The sequence below is a fragment of the Stylophora pistillata genome, chromosome 3, assembly GCF_964205215.1.
Source record: "Stylophora pistillata chromosome 3, jaStyPist1.2, whole genome shotgun sequence".
Taxonomy (NCBI): Eukaryota; Metazoa; Cnidaria; class Anthozoa; order Scleractinia; family Pocilloporidae; genus Stylophora; species Stylophora pistillata.
Window position 1 is genome coordinate 15,927,227 of NC_142521.1, and position 20,699 is coordinate 15,947,925.

At 38.3% G+C, this 20,699-nt stretch overlaps 3 protein-coding genes across 5 annotated transcripts; 2 read left to right on the forward strand and 1 right to left on the reverse strand.

Moving 5' to 3' along the window:
- Positions 1 to 450: 450 nt before the first annotated feature.
- LOC111336279 (transmembrane prolyl 4-hydroxylase) lies at positions 451 to 8,892 on the forward strand. Its single transcript, XM_022942331.2, has 11 exons — positions 451 to 727; positions 1,130 to 1,211; positions 2,858 to 2,965; positions 4,014 to 4,099; positions 4,747 to 4,808; positions 4,960 to 4,994; positions 5,593 to 5,758; positions 6,005 to 6,062; positions 6,455 to 6,573; positions 6,832 to 6,922; positions 7,451 to 8,892. The coding sequence occupies exons 1-11, from the start codon at positions 557 to 559 to the stop codon at positions 7,688 to 7,690; spliced, it is 1,218 nt and encodes a 405-aa protein (XP_022798066.2). The 5' UTR covers positions 451 to 556; the 3' UTR covers positions 7,691 to 8,892.
- Positions 8,893 to 9,031: 139 nt separating this feature from the next.
- LOC111336267 (uncharacterized) lies at positions 9,032 to 14,588 on the forward strand. 3 transcript variants are annotated; one of them, XM_022942322.2, is made up of 3 exons: positions 9,032 to 9,734; positions 10,109 to 10,197; positions 10,844 to 14,588. In XM_022942322.2, the coding sequence occupies exon 3, from the start codon at positions 10,879 to 10,881 to the stop codon at positions 13,801 to 13,803; it is 2,925 nt and encodes a 974-aa protein (XP_022798057.2). In that variant the 5' UTR covers positions 9,032 to 9,734; positions 10,109 to 10,197; positions 10,844 to 10,878; the 3' UTR covers positions 13,804 to 14,588. The 3 variants fall into 3 exon arrangements, with proteins under 3 accessions (XP_022798057.2, XP_088610047.1, XP_088610048.1); XM_088753921.1 differs by having other exon boundaries at positions 10,848 to 14,588; XM_088753922.1 differs by lacking the exon at positions 10,109 to 10,197.
- LOC111336268 (ADP-ribosylation factor-like protein 2-binding protein) lies at positions 14,005 to 20,516 on the reverse strand. The gene is made up of 7 exons (XM_022942323.2): positions 20,443 to 20,516; positions 20,326 to 20,368; positions 17,677 to 17,738; positions 16,847 to 16,953; positions 16,105 to 16,190; positions 15,793 to 15,889; positions 14,005 to 15,301 (listed from the first exon to the last, which is right to left on the reverse strand). Exons 1-7 carry the CDS (start codon positions 20,447 to 20,449, stop codon positions 15,167 to 15,169), a joined length of 537 nt encoding a protein of 178 aa, XP_022798058.2. The 5' UTR covers positions 20,450 to 20,516; the 3' UTR covers positions 14,005 to 15,166.
- Between the last annotated feature and the right edge of the window lie 183 nt (positions 20,517 to 20,699).

A 20,699-nucleotide genomic window follows, 5' to 3' on the forward strand; every position in this document is an offset into this window, starting at 1 on the left:
TTTTCAGCATTCGGGTGTTCATTTTTTTGTTAGATAAAATTGAGGGGGTTATTTCAGTCTACTGGAAAAATCTTTAATTGCGGCCCAAAAGTGATGGCAAACATGCAGCTTTTTGTTATCATTTCTTCCTTCACGCCGCTCTTCGCTTTCTGTTTTTACTTACAAATAAAATCACGCGTATGTCCGGCCTTTGCATACGGTATCTGCTGAAATAAAGACAAGTACCATTTTTCTGGTTTCTTTTTTTCTTTTTATTAGAGATTTCTAGGCTCTGGTTATCTGTCTGCCTGACTTTGTATTTAGATTTCAAAGAAAACTGTCGTATTAAGAGATAATAAACTGTCTCTTGATCACAAGATTAACTTTACGTCGAATAATTGCCGGGGGGTGGGCGCTTATCGCGCTTACCAGAGGAAAGACTAAGTGGACCATCGATCTATTGGTTCCCAGTCTCGTCTCCCAGAAAATCGGTAGAGATGGAAACGGGTTCACGCGTTTAAAATTGTTGAGATGATGGTTCCAATTGATTTTGATTTTCTTTGTTTGACCAGCAGAGATGTTGCGATCACTGCTGTTTGTTTTAACCATATTTTCCCAAATTATCTTCCGTGATGATTTCTTCGTGGTATCTCTTACCTCTGAGACCTGTTCTGCGAAAAATCAAGATTGCAACATGGCGGAAGTAGATGGTGCACATCCAAAACTTTTTATGCTGGATGGTATTAAGGTGAAATGAAGATTTGAGTTTTGATTGAGAGAAAATGTAGATAACTGAGAAATATATTTATCTGCTTTATACATGGATTTGATTTTGAAGGCGGGAATGAGAAATATCACCTAGATCTTCCTCTCATGCATTCAAGAAAATACTTCAAGTTTAATTTGTTCACGTAATATCTATTTCAAGGTGGAAGGATACTTCTTAACTTAGCCATATAGCTGTATGCTAGGGAGCAGGCTTATATCAATCGGGAGATACTGCTTAATTTAACAGTAAATTATCAGAGCTGAAAGATTTATTTTACAGACAGCAACATATTTGCTAACTTCGTTCTGCAACTATAGTTTTGGGATGATCAGTTTAAAACATGATTTCTTCTTCTTCTTTTTCTTCTTGAATCTGTAACAGGTAGGACATGTTCAGGAGGTAAAACTGATGGAAGGAAAAATACACCAAATGATAACTAGAAGCCTCAGGCCTCTTCTTTTTGGTAAATGTTGTGGGTGGGAGGGAAACTTAAACTTTCTAAGAAGTTAGAATGAAGCGTGTTGCTTGCTCGCTTGCTTGATTGCTAATTAGCAATTATTGGGTGAGTTTGAGCATGATAGTGATAATTATCAAGGCCAAAGTTAGTGTTATCTGCCAAAGCTGAAGGCTGAGGCAGATAACACAAACTGAGGCCTTGATAATTATCACCATCATGCAAAAACCAAATCCAATAATTGTTTTATTATGCATATTCCAGAACTGCACTAGTAAAGACAAGAGCGCATAAAACTATTGTCTGTAGGTATGACATCACTTCTACATTATGTAAAATCTATTGTCTGTAGGTATGATGTAAAAGAATGTATAATAATAACACTTATAGAGATACCGAAGCAGTAATGTACTGATCAGAAGTAATTTTGAAATTCTTAAGACTTCCATGCTGAACAAATTACTCAATCTAAAGGAAAGGACTAATATATAAACTGCCAGTATCCAATCCAGACTTCTCAGATATCGGTGTCTAGATTCATATTGATAAATATGTCTTATTAACCAAGCATGAGGGCCGTACTGGGAGAATATTGGCCCGAGGTCTTGACAGTACGGACCGAGCGCAGCGAGGTCCGTACAAAAAAGACTGAGGGCCGATATTCTTCCAGTATGGTCCCGAGCAAGCTTGGTTAATAAGAGATTTATTATACGACTGAAGTTCAAAGGGACACAAGTGCGGTATCATTCGGGACCATTCGGGACAGTGCCCGGTCCAATACTTAGAGAATATTGGACCGGCAATAGAGCATTTTGATTGGTTGATGTTAGTTATTGGCCCTCTGACTGCCCGAGTCGTGTAATAAAGACTATTATTATCCAAATGTGCTTTGTAGAGTACAAATAACGCACAAGACAACAACTCGTTGTTTGTATTTTTACTTGCCCTGTGGGCTCGTCAAAATACGACATGACTCATAAAAATACTCAGCGATACTACACAACAAAATGTCTAATAAGATATATCTATTCAAGGTAAGTGATGAGCACATGATTGCTATCTTATCACCAATTATTAAAGCAACGATTTGTAACAAATGTGTGTAATAAAACGTAGAGGTTCAAAATGCACCAGTGGCTGCAGCTGAGTGAATCAAAGCCAATCATAATGAAACATCAGACAGGCTTTTTCACTGACGGAACATTCAGTGGCTTGATCTTGTCTTTTGATGAAGACTGGCAAAAATGTTACAACAGTTAAAATGTTGCAATTAACAGTTGAAGTTACTTAACATCTAAGCAAGGTTTTTTTAATTAGACCACAGCTTCAATTACTCTATGCATTTTTCCCAAAAATCAACTGCATCCCCTTTTGGCTCCCTACTGGCAAGTTAGGTTTGTTTTATTCTAAAGGCCAATTTTCAACCTTTTGCCTTGATGATTTCTCATGGGGTGTACCCTTTTGACATCATTATTGTTGTTTGCCTTTCTAGAAATATCAGACTTCTAAACACAGAGGAATGTGAATACATAATTAAATCAAACTTGCTTGCAAACAGGGCTTTTATGAAAGTACTACAATTCGCAACCTTGTGCCCTGATGAGTTCTCTTGAGGTGTACCCTTTTGATATTAATATTGTTGTTTGCCTTTCCAGAAATACCAGACTTTTTAAGCAAGGAGGAATGTGAACACATAATCAAACTTGCTGGCAAAAAGGGCCTTCATGAAAGTACTACATTACCTGATCCTGACGATGACATTGGTAAGACTATTTGACCACTTCGTTAGCTGACAAGAAAAGACTTGTCTTCACCCAAATCTATAATCAGGAGTAACAACCCACTCCTTCTAGTTATGCATTATGAAATTCAAGATTATTGAGAATGGATCAGCTTGTTGCTTAGTAAACAGAAAAATCATAAAACGACTCTACCCTAGAAATATACCTTGACATCCTTTCAATTCACTGAAATCAGTTTTATGCTCCTGCATGAACAGAAGTGCTATCAGTTCTATCATTCCTTTGTGAGCAACTCTATAGCTATAAATAGGACTTGCACTGGATAATTCAATACAAAATCTCATTTGTTACCTGTCATCATAGAGAGGATTTTAACTGCATTGCAAGTCCAGCATTTCAAATCATTAATCAAAAATGTAGAGTATAAAGCATGTCAATGTCAGAGCTGTATCTTGTAGCTTTTTTTCTTTTTTTTTGAACTTTTATATCAACTTTTATTGTATATAGTTTAATGAACTTCAATATCTCATATATGATATTCATCTATTATTTAATTTGTATTTCCTTTAGTCGAGCGTTCTATACATGAGCCCTTGGCTCGGGAGATTGGGTGACCACTCTCTCTGTTATCGATGATAAATAAAGTTCATTCAATTCAAGTGTAGGCACAAAACCAGATTATCTGATAAGTTTGCTTCTTTAATTCTTACTAAACCGCCTCCCGGTTAGCTCAATGGATAGAGCACTGGACTGTTGTGCGGGAGGTCGAGGGTTCGAGCCCCGGCCGGACTAACACTCAAAGTCTTAAAAAATAATTGAGAAGAATTTTGGTTGGATATTCTAGTCTTCTCGGATAGGGATGAATAAATGGAGGTCCCGTCTCCTGCTGGGTTGGGGGTTAGGAGACATTAATTTCCCACGCATGAGATTACTGTGTGATGGATGTCCTCCCCTGGGGTGGGATGGGTGGGTACAAAGGAGTTAGGTGTCAATTGGGACAAAAGTTGTGTTCCTTCCTCCTGCCATTCCCATGGCAAATGAATTAAACTAAACTAAACTGGCCTTTTAGCTTACAGTGATGAGGAAAAGGTTGAGCATTGTAAGAATTTACTTTCCAATGACAGAGGTAGTGATGGCAAGATTTCCACACTTGAGGTATGTCATAATCAGAGAAAAGAATTAACCATTTCACTTCTTAGATAATGATATAAAAAAAAATAAACAGTTTTTAATGTGGAGAAACACTTAGCTAGAAGCTAGTTTACAGGTTTTCCACCAAGCAACTGAAACAAATGATTCAAATTGAAAATAACATTATTAAGAATCCCAACTGGCCGAAGGTAAACCAGTTGGCTATATTACATTGCAAGCATGGCCAAGGATTTGAAACTCGGGGCTACCATGAAACAAATCCAGGTAGTGGCCAGGGCATGACTTGAACCCGGGAGCCCTGGATCACAAGTCCAACACGCTGACCACTCGACCACGCTGCCTTCCATTAGATCTCAAAGCTAATACTCCTAAATGATGACTATAAATTCCTCCGTTGACTTGTTTTGTGAAACTCTGTGTGATGTCAAAAGAATCTATATCTCTTTATTTGTTTGTATATTGTTTTAAATTTAATCACCTGTCTGATGAGAATTTACACTATTTCAAAATTACTAGTTAGAAGTCATATTTTTATCAGCCAAAGTCTGGACCGTGATTGAATAATTACTGATCAGGAATAGTACCAACTGAAAATAATGTGGATAAATAGATTAATTCTTTTTGATAAGTAACATGGTGTCACTTTTCAGTTTGCTGCCTTCATAAAACAGGATTTTGCAATGTCAATAAGTGATGCTGATGTGGAAACGATGTAAGTTCATGTGTTCAGTTCCCTCTTAAATTATCTTCGTGCTTGGACTGCCTTTGTGCTTTTCCCTTCAAATTCAATGCCTTAAACAGGCTTCTAAGGTTATATCCCTTCAATGAAAGTCCTAACTTTGGAACTTTTTCTTTAATATCAGGTTACAAAAAGTAAACTTTGATAAAGACAGGGATGGTAAGCTCAGTTTATTATATTTTGGTCTGCTTATTGCCATACAAATGAAACATGTGAACACATTTTCATGTGGCCCATGGTATTTGCTCAAGTTGTTGATGATGAAATTTCCAGAAAGCCTTGAAAGGTTCTTTGCTTTGAAACCTCAAGAAAGTGCATTTTAAAGAATACATGACAGGACACAGTATCGTAATAGAAAGAGCAAGCTTGGACATTCACTCATAACTTAATCATGCTATCCATTATGGTGATGCATAGACATTATGAGCCATTGTGATGAGACTTGGCTGGTCTTCCAGGGTGCATCATGTGGCTGTGCAAAGTTAGGCATGATTCAGAAAACATTACCGGTATTATCCTTTGTTTTTGGAATTCTTTATTAAGCCTTGGTTGAGCCATTGAGTCATGTTATCATCCAAAATCCATGGCCCTTACATAAATCACCACCCAGGAAAAGGGGGAGGTTTACTGGTAATTAGCAATGGTTTGACTCCCCAACTAGGAGAAATGGCAGTGCTTTGAGTGGCTTTATGCTTTGGTAACTGGAAATTTGAATGGGTAGGTAAGTCGGTCTCATATGCAGGCTTTATCTTTCAAGGTTTGATCAGTGAAAAAGAATGTCTTGAGGGCAATCATGTTGCATTTGACCAGTACATGAGATACTTGGAAGACAATCATCCACGAGAACGGACAAGACTCAGTAAGCAGACTTGGCTGAGTGTCACAGGCAGCACTGATGTAGTGTTAAGAGACTTACAACAAAGGCATGAAAAATGTTCTACCCATTCACTCTATTAAAAATATTCTTGCCTCGACTTTTAGGAATAATCATTTTTTCAATGGAGTCAACCTTCATGAAAATTTAACAGTTTAAAAAAGTGAAAACAATTTGTTACATGGACCAAGTTATTAAACAATTTGTAAGCAGATATAGTTTGTAACTATAGATTAATGTTATTACAGACTTCGCTTAGTAAGAAGCTCCCTGATTCACCTTTTCCCTTTTGCAGAGTTAAACTGTTGACAAAACTACCGAAATATTTTATTGAAAACAGTGAAGACTTACAGGTAAAATATGTACTCTTTGTTGATACTTTAGTTCTAAATTGGTAGTTGATGGAAAGTCAATGGCTAGTTGTTTAATAGTTGATCAATAATGGGCCAATATTACACCAATGGTGGACCAATGTCTCAATATCCCCATCTCAATATTCTGCTGATGTCACCTCTTAAGGGAGACACCAACTAATCAGCAGACCATCTTTTGACAACCGATGGACTTTCAACTGATCCACTGATTGATATTGATGCATTAATTGATGTATCAATCAGCTATCAACTTATTCATTGACAAAGGTTACTTATTTATACACAAGATCTGTGAAGTGACAATTTAGCAAAGTATGTATCATGCCTGTGCCTTGCTTATTAACAAAGGGTTGTTTACCTTTTTTGCTCAGGTTGTCCAGTATGGTGTTCATGGTCACTATCACGCGCATTATGACTCTACAAATGAATGGAATGGTCAGGCTTCACGATGTTGTTTGGGGAATTACTCCGATCACTGCAGCTTGTGTAGGTTAGTAAGTCTACGTTATGAACCGCATCTAACCAGTCCTACATAATTTTTCAGATGTCCTTGATTTTTTATGCACCTCATGGTTCAACACTATAAAACCTCTTGCTTTATTGCAAATGAGTAGTAGTACTTTTTACTTTGTGCGAGAGACCTTTTTAAAATTACCTTTTTTTGAGATATTAGTTGAACATATGTTGCCCCATAGAGTGGCAGTAGCCACATGTGCTTCTCATCAGACCTATTTTCCTTCTGTCTCAGGTTTATGACAGTATTGTATTACCTTAATGATGTAACAGATGGTGGAGAAACAGCCTTCCCAGTTGCTGAAGAAGAACATATCAACCAAACGGTATGAGAAGCATTCAGAAAAATTTAGCTGTTGAGTAATTGAAGTGCAAGGTGACTTAACCAATCCTAGTAGTTACTAGGATTTCCCTTCAAGAAACCATCTTTAAATTGCAAAAATAATTATATTTGAAAGAATAATCACCTCAGATAAAGAGATGTCAGATGTCTGAGGTATTTTTGAAAAATGAAGTCCTTCTCCACCCCCCCCCCCCCCCAGAATAATAACCGTCCACCGATACCGGTGCAGCACTCTGATCAACTTGGTTGTCGAACCAACTGGGAGCTGTTATGGGAGCTGCTTGAAAAAGTAACCAGCTAAGCCGTGCAAAATCTGTTTTTTTTTTCCTAAGGCCACTTAACGTGCATGAAAGGAATTAGCGACTGAGCGAAAGTTGCGTGAATATTGAGGGCAGGAGGAGCGAACGAGCAGCGCCCAAATTTTGCGCGTTTAATTTAGAACCCACCGTGTCAACTTGATTTTTCTTACCACTAGGGTTATGTTCTACTTAATACTTGAAATTGTGTATAGGAAATTGAAAAGGAAGACCGGACAAATTTGAGCATCCACTGTTACGACGCCAATGTGGTTGTTCGTCCTGCGAGAGGCAAAGCTGTAATGTGGTACAATCACTTGATCAGTAATGTGACTGGTTTGCTTGGAGAACATGACATGCGTTCTTTGCACGGAGGATGTGATGTTCTGGAAGGTTCCAAGTGGATAGCAAACAATTGGATAAATGCACCATTTAAATGGACAGATGGCAACTGATGGCGCAGATTAAAATTTATTTCCATTTTCGCGTAAAATGCAACGCAAAATTAAGTCTTTGCTAACCGACAATTGCTTTGTTATGAATGTTAAATTTGCAGATATTGATGTAGAGGGTATGTATTTTTGCGATAAACGCTGACTTTTTACCTATTCCTGTTGTTTTCTGGTTGTAATGAGCCCTCGATAACTTCGTCCTCTGGATGTGATTCGCTAAATGGAGGAGGTTAATGGATTAAGACATACAGCTTCAATTTGTTAATGATTTGCTACATTTTTTTAAAATTCTGTTTCCACTTTAACCTATTCTTGCATAATCTTTCCTACGTTGCTATTTAAACAATATAATTTTTTTGTCGTTGTTGCATATTTTACTGTAGAACACTTAGCACTAGTTAAAAAGTTAGGGAAGTGTTCGAGTTCGTGATTCACCAGGAAATAACCGCATTTTTTTTGCTGTAATTGAGCTTGAAATCGTTATGGTATATTCTGCGGCGAAATTCCTTCCTGATTCTACGTCCAAAGTTTATATCTGATTTCTACATTTTGTTATCTAACTGCATTAAGTGGTAAAGTAGAGTAGAAATAACGCGCAAATTGAGTATATATATTTAATAAATAAACCCTTTCAGGAGACTGGTGAGTCGACTGATGGTGTCCGTGGCTGAGAGATTGTCCAAAAAATGAATATTTGGCCGAGTAGCGAAGCTTCGAGGGCAGAAGTGAATTTTTTCGGACAACCTCTCAACCAAGGACATTATCAGCCGACATGCCAGCAAGCCAGAAGGGGTTTATTTATTTTTTAACCCTTCTACTAATTTTCATACCGTGCGTTGGCAGCAAATTTTGTTGACTTTTTTGTACTTTGCAGAGCAGCATTTAAGATCAGCTTTTTTGATGTCGCTTTCACTGTACTCTACAAAACGAGTTCGTTCTTCTTCCATGTAAAGTAAGTGAAACTCTTTCGAGCTGGCTTTTTTCCGCTAGTACTGTTTCTTTTCGACAGAAATAATCGGAGAACAAATTTCGAGCTAAACGGGAATTATTGCGTGAGAACTATCCTGTGATTTTGCATCACGTGACGTAAAGTAGCCAATAGAATCGCGCGTAGGTGGGTTAGAACACGCGATATTTGGACAGTTATTGATTTTGTACATAATATATAATAGAGCAATTGATAATAAATAACTTTTTACACCTGGTGTGTAGCATCGTTGATTATCTTCACCAATACTCATAGTCCCGGACTAATACTCATGGTCTCGGACAATAATCATGGTCTTAAAATAAGAAAGGAGAATTTACTACCTTTCTATAATCAAGAAATGGATAGATATTCTAGTCTTCTCGGATAAGGACGAATAAACCGTAGGCCCCGTCTCCTGCAGGGTTAGGGGTAGGAGACGTTAATTTCTCACGCACGAGATTACTGTGCGGTGGATGTCCTCCCCTGGGTGGGATGGGTGGGTGTTGGCCCTAAAAAGCCCCTATGGGGAGTGGTCAATTAACCTATGTATATATGTATGTGGTTTGTTTTCTGACTCACCGTACGGGCTCGTCCAAATATAGCGCAACCTCGTAAAAATACTCAGCGATACTACACACCAAAACTTTGAATGAGATAGATCGTAGACCTTAAGCAACAGGTCTAGCTTTAGTAAGGAAAATTATCTTACTTTTTTCGCGACGTCCTTTTACTGGACTTTCATGGATACGGACCTTCCTCCGGTAGAGGATAAATATAAACCCCTTGCAGAAAACACCTCATGACAAACATAACATACCCCAGTTATTGCTAAATCAAATGAATTTAAGGTAACGCCGGTAATTAATGACAGAAAGGGACAGCGCCATTACTATAATGGGATACTTCATTGTGTCTAACACAAACACACGCCTTCATGGTAGAATATCCGCTGTTCACAACTGAGCACTGTCCAAAGAAGCGGAAGTAACCGACTGAAAAGCGGCCCTATAAAGCTCCGTGGAAATGAATGCTCTCATGTCTTTTATTTTGGGAGAAATGTAGTCTGTTGAATAATTGGTAAGTACATGATTAAATGGAAAACTTCAGAAAACGTTGATTCAATCCCTTTTGCCGCAAAGTTTGCGAATGTCGCGAACAAACCATAACATAACATAAAACCTTTATTTACACACGATAAGGTTTAAAGCTCCCAAGCTTGTGGGGTCGTGTATACTAACTACGTCACAAAATATATACATGTAAATGTTTAATAAAAACTAACTAAAAAACGTAAGAACTTAAAAGTAAACATAGTCGCTGACTCTGTCTCGACGTGGAGATTGCTGTGCCGTCAAAGATAAAATCTTTGAAATAATCCCTGACAGTAAGCCGTTTCATTAATTCCTTGAAGCTTACATTAATTAGTTATTTTTTTCATTGAATTTCACCAGATTCCATAATATAGGCCCTCGATAGGCTAATGAATCTTTCATAAATCTGCTTTTGCGTCTGCGGATATCTGCTACCTCATGCCCTCTCGGTGAGTAATTGTTGTCTCGTTTACTAAAAATATTTCCACATAAATTGTCAGGTAATATGTTTTTGTATGCGTTGTACATTGATTTAAATATTTCCAGTTTGTAACTTAATCTAATTGTTGACCAATTCACGGTTTTCATTACTTCACTGGATGCCATATCCCAACCCCATCGTCTAATGGGGTTGGGATACGGATGACCTATCGTGTATGAAGTCATATGTTTTAAAATGTTAAAACACATATAGCAGGGTCATATTTGTACGACAGAATTAAAAAAGAAAAAAAAATTGACATGTTTTGCCCAGCAATAGAATGTTACAGCTTTTTATCAGGCATCAGTATGTAGCTGGCGGCAATACAACAGAAAAAGCAGGAAAAAATATTTTCTAAAAAGTGAGGAAGGTCTTTAAACTCTACAATTCCATGGTGAAGCTATCACTTTATTCCCCTTCACCCCCATTTCACCTCAGCCACACGTGTGCATTAGAACTGACAAAATGTTGACGGTCATTAAACTGCTAAGATATCTCTTTTGGTCTATTTGTACTTCAACAGTTGACAGAATTTGTGGGAAAATTGTCTAGAAAATATTTAAGTTTGATGTCATCTTGCCCTGCATAATCTGAAGTCAAGATTTTCTCTCTAGGAAGATTACTTTTGAAGAGTAATTCTGCTGGCAGAATGGACTCCACTGAGGGGAAATATTCGAGCGAAGAAATCAGTACCGAAGAAGTGATTAGAACAGTCAAGACAATGTTGCTTCACTCTATATCGCTGGACAACTCAGAAGGTTTTACCATGGCTTTAGAAGCTTTGGAAGAACTCAATATTGGTCTCAACTGGAGTGCCTTTTCCGAACCCCTTCTGCCTGGTCGTGGTGAGTGGAATACTCCTCTTACCTTGAGTTCAAAGCTGGGTCGGACAAGCATGGTGAGCTCTTTACTTCAAAAAGGTGCAAATCCCGACCTATGTTCTGATTCTGGAGTTGAGAGATCGACTCGGCGGACACCTCTCCATGAGGCGAGTAAATCTGGGCATCTTCAAGTCATCGACTGTCTGCTGACACATGGGTGTAACGTCAACTCACTTGACGCACGTGGTTGGACACCAATTCATGATGCAATTTGTCATGACAGGATGGACATTGCATTTAAGTTACTTGAAAATGGTGCAGATCCAAGAAAGAGCTTTTTCGTAGCTTCTTCAGATCTGAAGAATCTTGATCTCATCGGAAGAGGATCTCTAATGTTTTCTACCAAGCCTTATACACTAGAGTCATCAATACCTGCGTCATTTGAGTGGAATTGTTTATCGTTTGCTGCTAATTGCCACCAACCATGGTTAGTGGCAAAGCTAATAGACGAATATTTACAAGATGCCGTCGAATGCCACAGTTCGTCTCGCAGAACGGCTCTTCACGAGGCTGTCAAGTTACCAGAAAGTTTGAATCTCGATAAGGAAGCTGTTGTCCGAAATCGGCACGAAACCATGAAAATCTTACTGGATGCAGGTGTCAATCCTAATATTCCCGATCACTTGGGGAAAAACGCTCTTCATCTCTTCTTCGACCATGTTAATTTGGCCAAAGTTATCGTAAAAAAGTATTCCAAGATCGTCCTCGAGACAATCCTCTTACTGCACGAATATGGCATCCGTCTAGACATGGCGGACCACAAGGGAAGGACTGTACTTCACCAAGCCGCTGCGTTTGGCTTGGAAGAGACAGCGCAGATTCTTCTTAACCTTGGTGCTGATATTCACCGCGTAGACAGCGACAGAAACACGCCAGCTCATGTTGCAGCTTACCATGGTAATTTTGAAGTACTAAGCTGCCTGATGAATCCGCACGTTTCGCATGCGGAGCTGATCAACCGTCACGGAAACACGTTGTTACATTGCGCGATAATGCCAAAAGCCGATGAGGATGCTCTGATACGGGTCGCGCAAACTTTGATAAGCGAGCAGGGCTTCTATAAAACGCGGGTAAATGCTGATGGAGCCTCAGAATATGACCTGGCTGTTATGTTTCAGTTCAACGCGCTGGCTCGCTTGCTTATTGACCAAAGTGATGGGGTTATGGTTGCCAATAGTGATGACCAGTCAGATACCACAGAAGTCCGCCGACATGAACGAGTTACAGGTAACGAAACCGATACCCCTGAAATGAAGAAGGAAGAAAACACTATGGATGGCGAAGGTGTTAGAGACTGTGACAGGCATTTTGAATTGGGAAATGAAACTGATTTTGATGATAACTGCGACGACTCTGAAATACCTGAATTGAGAATTGACGCCAACACTAACGTCAACGAGTATTTAATGAATCTTTGTCAAGAGTATCGCGTCAGAGGCTTCCACTTGGAAGACGAGGGAACATGCCACGAGAGATGCAAAATTGCTAAACAGACCGTGGATTTTGTCGAAGACCTTTTGAAGCTTGGTGCTGAGGACGATGGGAGGTTCACTTGTGAAATTTTACGCACTGGAAGTGCGTTTGAAGGCTACAGAATCGGAAAACCCGATGAATTCGATTATATGTGTGAACTGAAATCCCTAACGGAAGAAAAATGTGAAATTCTTGTGACTAGCGATCCTGGGTTTGTTCGTGTCCGAGTTAAAGAGGACTACAGAGACGAATGGAGGATGTTCCTATCCGAAGGAGGATTTCTTGACGCCTCAAAAATCAAATCTTTTATGGTGGAAAACTTGTACATGAAGTCTGGTTCGAAAGCCTTTGCTCGGAAACGATGGAATTTGAGCTTTAACACGACAAGCTATGATTTGTGCATGTTATGTCAACCGGTTATTGCCACGAGCAAGGCTGGCTTGAAGATGACTTTACTTTGGCAAGGGAATGTCTACAAATTTATGCCTATTGATATTGACATCACTCCAGCAATAGGCTTTCCCGGGTGGCCAAAGTCAGCTAAAGTACCCCCATCCCATGTCCTGAGAGGTTGTGACGAAGTGGGGTATCACATTGTTCCCAAGTCAGAAGGAGGAGATTCGTTGTTGTGGAGATTGTCCTTTTCCGTTGCCGAACTACAGATTCTACAGAACACAACTACAATCCAAGCAGCTTGTTACACAGCCCTGAAAATAATCAAAGGACAGACGTCACTAAGAAGTGTAAGATCGCAATCTTTCTCTCATTTTGGCTACCTTCATACTTACGTCCTCAAGATGAAGTTCTTTGAAGAACTAGAACGCTGCCAGGACCCAGAGATGTGGCAAGAAGGCAAGCTAGTTGAGCGGATTTGCTCCGTTTTAGAATCTACAGCACTCCTTCTAAGCCAGAAACGGCCCTCTCAAGTGGAATCGTACTTCCTGCCAGGGCACAGGGTCCTCCGACAGGCAGACAAACACTTTGGAAACTTCGTGGCAGTATCTATCAAAACAACCCTTCGGAAGGTAATACGAATGCTGCGCAAGGAACCTGAGACGCCGGCAGAAAATTCACCGGACGACACTGGCTTCATAATGCAGTTTGACCCAGATTCAGGTTCAGAATCGGACAGTGAAAGTGGTGCGATTATTAACGATCCTGGCACAGTGGCGAATAACATCGCTGCTTCGCTATTGTCGTCCATTTACAAGAGTAAATAAATTTTACTCGGGAAACCCTGAATAGGTTCAGTAGTGGCCATTCTACAGGACTCTGGGGAGATAGTTGTCCTACCAGTATTGTTTACTCTTCCGAAAAATTATTTGAACAATTAGGACCTACAGTCCATTCCACTGATGGGAAAAGTTTTGAAGTGTAATTTTGAAAGATTTTCAATTAACTGATCAACAAGAACAGAAAGCTTAAATTAAACACTTTATTACAATAATTACAACAAATGATTCCTTTGCCTCTCTATCTCCAATACATTAAATACTATTTTCTTGTAACAGTTACAAAGTAACATGAGACATGAGCTGGAGATGCTGATAACAACGAAAACCAAAAAAGTTGTGGAGGTTTGGGTGTTTCAAGTCTTCCCAATTTAGTGCACATTGTTGCATCTGTAGCTTTGGACGACGATTTCAAACTCCTTGATGAAACGAACACGTAAAATTTAATTCAGGTCCCATTACCAAACAAATCCAAGACAACGTTGTCGGAAAAAAACATTAAGGGCACATTTAATGTGCACTAGAGAACGAAAAAGGTTCAAAATAAATTGAGTGGGATCAACTATTTTTCATTTTTTCTACTTTGTGCTCAGATATTGATATTGTTTCTCTTAGCAATTCCCCACAACAATCATATATAACAAGTTGTAACGGTGTAAATGTGATTCATTGACTGAGGTAAACATAGCTGGATATTTACCACGAATTGTGTGCTTATCCAGCTATCTTAACCAAATGAGCTTGATCAATAAAGGATTACTATAATTATGGCATATAGACTACACCGAAAAAATTGCCAAATGAATTCACAAAACCAGAAGCCCTTAACTTGTTGTAATTTTCTTTGTTTGACATTTGTCTAAAGAAATACACGGACTCTCTTGCCCGCAGAACTGGGCAGAACACTTTTCCGAATAGTGTAATAAGTTACTTTGAACTTGCACATTTCTGTATGTAAACCAACTACCGGTACGTTTTATCTTTTTTGCTGTGTGATTATTAAAGTGAGCAATCCCAGGCAGAAAAACTTGTACCCATATGCAGCTGAATAGAATACAGGACTTGCTTCATGTCTCTCACTCTCAGAGCCAGCTGTGTGATAAGTATTATCCATGTACACTTTGAGATCAGTTGTCTAACATGCAAAAATCTTCTTGCTTATTTAGTCATAATATGATTATGAAAAGTAAAAAAGAGGAGTACATCACAGAGCAAGAAAGAACTCTCAGTGCTCTCAGGAATGTGTTTCCTATCTACAAAGATCTGTATGGTTTTATTCCAAACACACAAAGTTCAAAAGGAGTCGATAGAGCTCAAAATCTTTCAAAGTTGAGACCTTTTTCTGTAAACACTATCTGCTTGAGGAGGGTCCTTCTCTTGGTGACTCAGGATCAACCTGCATTCTGTGGTGTTCATCTGATGGTGATGTGCCACTTGATGTGATGGTTAACAAATCACTAAAGTCCATTCCTGTTCCTTCTTTTTCCTAAAAAGAAAACCAGACCTATTAGTTTTAGAAATACAATAAAAACAAAGACACGTATTTGATAATTATATTCCTTGTCATAAAAATAATAACAGTCATCATCATTATCATCATCGCCATCATTGCATAATTTATGAAAATTTCTTTGACATTCACATTTTTAGTGCTTTCACTCCCATGATTTTATTATGAATTCTCCTTACTTGTCTGCTTTACGATTCTCATGATGTTGGTTTGGGGAATTTAGCATTGGATCCACTGATAATTGCCTAATTGATATTTTTCACCACTTGCCTGCTTGATACTGTCTTGACACTGTAATCTGGAGAAATTTTGTCTCGGTCACTCATAGGAGTTTAATTAAGGGTTAAGCTCTTACGTTGTTCTGCAACAAGTGCCTCTCTATTGTCAGAATAACGTAAGTGTCTGTTATCAGTGAGAATAACATATGTAGACAGACTGGTTAACAGCACGGTATACAAGACACTCACGGATTTATATTCTAAGAACATTTCTTTGAAGGTCAAGAAGTCTGTAAAGCTCATTAGCATGTCAAAAATGTCTCCTCCAATTTGGTCCTGGCGGCTTCTGCAAGTGGAGCAAGAAAACAAATCAGTGTGCATGAGATAAAAAGATCCTGTTATGCTCTCAGTTGATTTCATTTTTACTTATGAAAAAAAGCACCATGTCTACATTTCTTTTTCTGAACATGCATGTGTCTTCTTCTAAAATGAAATCCCTCTTCCACTCAATGAAAATTGTTCTTGATATGTACTTAGATTAAACTGAGGTTGACAACTTACTCTAGAGACTTTGAAAACTCTTCCATGGAGAAACCTGATATTCTTTTTTTAAGCTCTTCTTCGATGTAATTTTCCACTAGGGAAACCTGAGATACAAACAAGAAAACAAAAATACAGAAACTACAATATGATGGTAATGTGCACTACTAGAAAAGTCCATGGGATTAACCATTTAATTTTTATGGATGGAGAGGGTAGGGAGGGTGTGTTTCTGGAATGACAAACTCAGAACAACAACAACAACAACAAAACAGAGATGAAACAAATTCCCAAAACAAAAAGTTTAGTCCCTCAGCCACAATAAAAAAGACAATTTAACCCTTAAACACCCATGAGTGACCAAGACAGAATTTCTCCTTACAATATCAATACAATGTTAAGTAGACAAGTGATGAGAATAAACAAAAATATCAGTTAGGCTACTACATCATAAGGATTGTATGACAGACAGCGGGGAGAATTACTAATGAGATCTTGGGAGTGGAAGAGTTGAATACATGGCCAATAGTAGAGTTGAATGCCATTCAATAAACACCAGCCTCCAGAGCTCAACACCAACTCTTCAACTTACTAGCCTGGACTAGTGGAAATAAAAAATCACTAGCCAAAACTGAATTTCTACTAGTCTGTGGCTAGTTGGCTACTGTTGGCCTCTCTAATTATTATGTCAACATAGTTCTTACATACAACAGCTAGCTTTCCTTTAGCCTTGAAGAGTCAAGACCTACACCAGACTACTCACATATTCCTTGAATATATCCATGTATATAAGCTTGTTTTCTTCTTCATCTGTAAAGTGTTGGTAATACTTCTCTTTGAAGTCATGCTGCATTAACTGAAATTTTTCCTCTGCAAAAAAAAAAAAAACAAAAACAAATACATACATGTGAAGCCAGGAATGAATCCATCGTTGATCCTTTCTCTCAGTTTCCTCCTGACTATTAGATCTGAGAATTTAGCATTGAACTAAACAATTTCTCCAATTTTATATTTCTCTAAAGTGTCATTCTCATGTCTACTTGACATTGTGTACATGTATTGCTTGATCTTGCAAGGAGGATTACCCATTGGCCATCCTTTTGAGTGAAAAGGGTACAAGGAGCTTGCTTGTGGACAGACATCACAAGATCAGGGTAAACCCTTTCACTGTCGGAAATGATAAACATGAATACTACAGTCTCCTTCCATAAAGAGATATTTTTATGGTTCATGAGTTAGAAGCTTATTCTAGAATCTTCCGATGCAAGTTTTTAAGCAGCAGTCAGCATTATTTCCTTAAATCCCCTTCATATTAAGTAATCTGCTCCAAGGCCTTACTTTTCATAGCTTGCAACCCTCCCACCCTAATTAGACTACCCTACATACTCATTATCTAGGGCTTGACACTAACGGTAGCCCAGTAGCCACACACTAGTAGAAATTCAGGTTTGGCTAGTGGTTTTCGATTTCCACTAGGCAGTTTGGATAGTAAACAAAGTGAAATTGTCGTAACATCTATAATGCCACCAGCCACTTGGCTAATAAGTTGAAAAGTTAATTAGTGTCAAGCCCGGATTAACTTTCAGAACTTACCCATAATTATATCTTCTATGTGACCAACAGTTGTATCAAACTTTTTATCTGAGCGACTGGACCTGGTGTTACAAACGAAATATTACAAGAAACAATTTGCTTGGTCCGTCACATTTGATGATAAAATCTTTCATAAGTGTGTTTGTGATTCTATAGTTTGGATAAGAAAAGGTGAAATAAATTGCAATCAAACAATGGATGAATGGTGACTAAAATAATCAATGCAAACTGCAAAGAAAAGCCAAAAACAGAATTCAGACTTACACAGGATTTAAACCTGTGCCTGCCTGATACCAGGCAAGTGTGATTATATTCTGGGTTGGAAAAATGCTGATTTGTAAAATTTTTACCTTGCAGTGAAATACAAAACAGAGTTACAGAGATGCTGCTTTACTTAAAATATATTCCTACTCATGAAAAATCACCAGGCCCCAGTTGTTCAAAGGGTGGATACCAGTAATGCTATTCAAGAGATAAATCTTTATCCAGTGGATAGAGCAGCATGTTTTGTTAACACTTTTCTGCTGGAGAGCAACTTATGCTTTGGTTAGAGGTATTGACCTTTTGAACATCTGGGCCCTGACAAGTGTACAGGAGTGAAACAAAGAAATGACGGAATACTAATTTTTTAAGATTTAGTTTACACTTAAAACATTCAACAACAAACATATGAAACATATGTGTGAACTGCGGTTATGAGACGTGTATGATAACGATCCTTCGCAGTAAAGCACTATTTGAGCAATAGTGGAAATCAGACCTGAAAAAAATTTCAGGCCTGTACGGGATTCGAACCACTGACCTCTGCGATACTAGTGCAGCGCTCTACCAATTGAGCTAACAAGCCAACTGGGAGCAGGCCATCAAATTAATTCGATATAAACCCGTAGATGATAAATCAAACAACAACAAACATATGAAACATATGTGTGAACTGCGGTTATGAGATGTGTATGATAACGATCCTTCGCAGTAAAGCACTATTTGAGCAATAGTGGAAATCAGACCTGAAAAAAATTTCAGGCCTGTACGGGATTCGAACCACTGACCTCTGCGATACTAGTGCAGCGCTCTACCAATTGAGCTAACAAGCCAACTGGGAGCAGGCCATCAAATTAATGAATTTGATGGCCTGCTCCCAGTTGGCTTGTTAGCTCAATTGGTAGAGCGCTGCACTAGTATCGCAGAGGTCAGTGGTTCGAATCCCGTACAGGCCTGAAATTTTTTTCAGGTCTGATTTCCACTATTGCTCAAATAGTGCTTTACTGCGAAGGATCGTTATCATACACGACTTAAAACATTGTCAAGACTTCAAGTTAGCCACCTACTATTGACTAACACTAAATTTTGGTTGCCAACAGTCAACTTCCAGTTGCATTGGCAACCAGCTGGTCGCAACTTTGAACTCTGATACTAAATGAGTAAGCGACAGTGTAACCGCATTTATTATCCAACTACACTAAGACGAGTACAAATAATGCCATAGACGAGTACAAATATCATGCGGTATTTGTACTTGTCTATTGTAGAGTACCAGTTAAACAGGTTTTCTCACATTGCGCAAGCGAAGAATTGGATTGTAGTTACTATTTGAATCATATTTCCAACGACGAAGAGTCAGAATGGCCGGCAAATATAGATCCAAGTTTATTAGATGAATTGAACAAAGAAAAACAGCTTGACGATCAGAAAATTTCTTCATTTAATGAAGAAAATAGAAACAGCAACACAACACGCCAATTCCGTTCCGCTTTGCATACTTTTGTCACGCACTCCTCGTAAGTAAATATCTGCAAAATTCACCCCCACTGAAATAATAGTTTGGTGTGTTGGATAATAAATAACTTATTAGACGTTTTGTTGTGTAGTATCACTGAGTATTTTTACTTGTTATTTGTATTTTGACGAGCCCTACGGGCTCAATACGGCACAATACGGCACAATACGGCACAACTCAATACGGCACAACTCATAAAAATACTCAGTGATACTACACAACAAAATGTCTAATAAGATATATATACAAAGTGCCCAATATAATATTCTTAAAATGTTGATTTCATTGAGTGAAAACAAAACCCAAAACGGCACAAGCTGCTGACATAGGAACAAAAGAATATGACGGCAGTTAATGTATGGCGGTTGGCCACAAAAGGATCTGTTACTCAGACTTGCCATTGGACTTCCACATATGTAAGATTATACTTAAACTAATTATACACAATAACATTCACTTCCAAATTAAATGTTGCCTTTAAAGTTAGTGATAGAACAAAGTACATCTACTCTTGTATGGTACACCTTTTTAGATTACTCAGTACATTACACTTTACATTGCTAGGAGTCATAGCAATGCTCGCGGAAAGACTCAATACAGAACGTAAGCGACCTACGGTTCTCTTTCGTAAAGAAGATCTAACCATAATTTACGAATTTAATTTCATCACTTCCTCTGTTGATTATTTTCATTTTACAGACCACGAATTTTTACGTTAGAATTGTTCAATATCATGCAAAATCACGCTAGTTAGGATCTGTCAAACTTGTGCAACAAGTCTCTTGTAAACTGGTGACGTGAGAATCATACAAAGCTTATAAACGACTATCGATCACTAAAACTGGATGTAAAAGTATATTAGAAATTATTACCTTCCTGTTGCCAAATCCTCGTCTAATTCAAGCTGCTTAAAATCTAAACAAGAAGAAAAACAATTTTCAACTGGCGAAAACACATCAGAAACAAAGCAACGTTATTTCAAACCTTACCCGCCATATTGGAAAACAACAGTCACCATGGTGCAAACCGCTGACAGTAAGCTTTGGCGTTAGTGTCAACACTCAACAGGTCGACAGCAGGTCAAGATTTAACCGAAAACTCTTAACCAAAAAATCCTTTCGAAATATACTTTCTGCAGCGCTACAGATAGATAGAGAGTAATTTTTGATTGACACAGATCATTATGATAAGAATTTTAATAGACTTATTGCCCTCAGTCGGGCTACGATTGAATGCATCTTACACA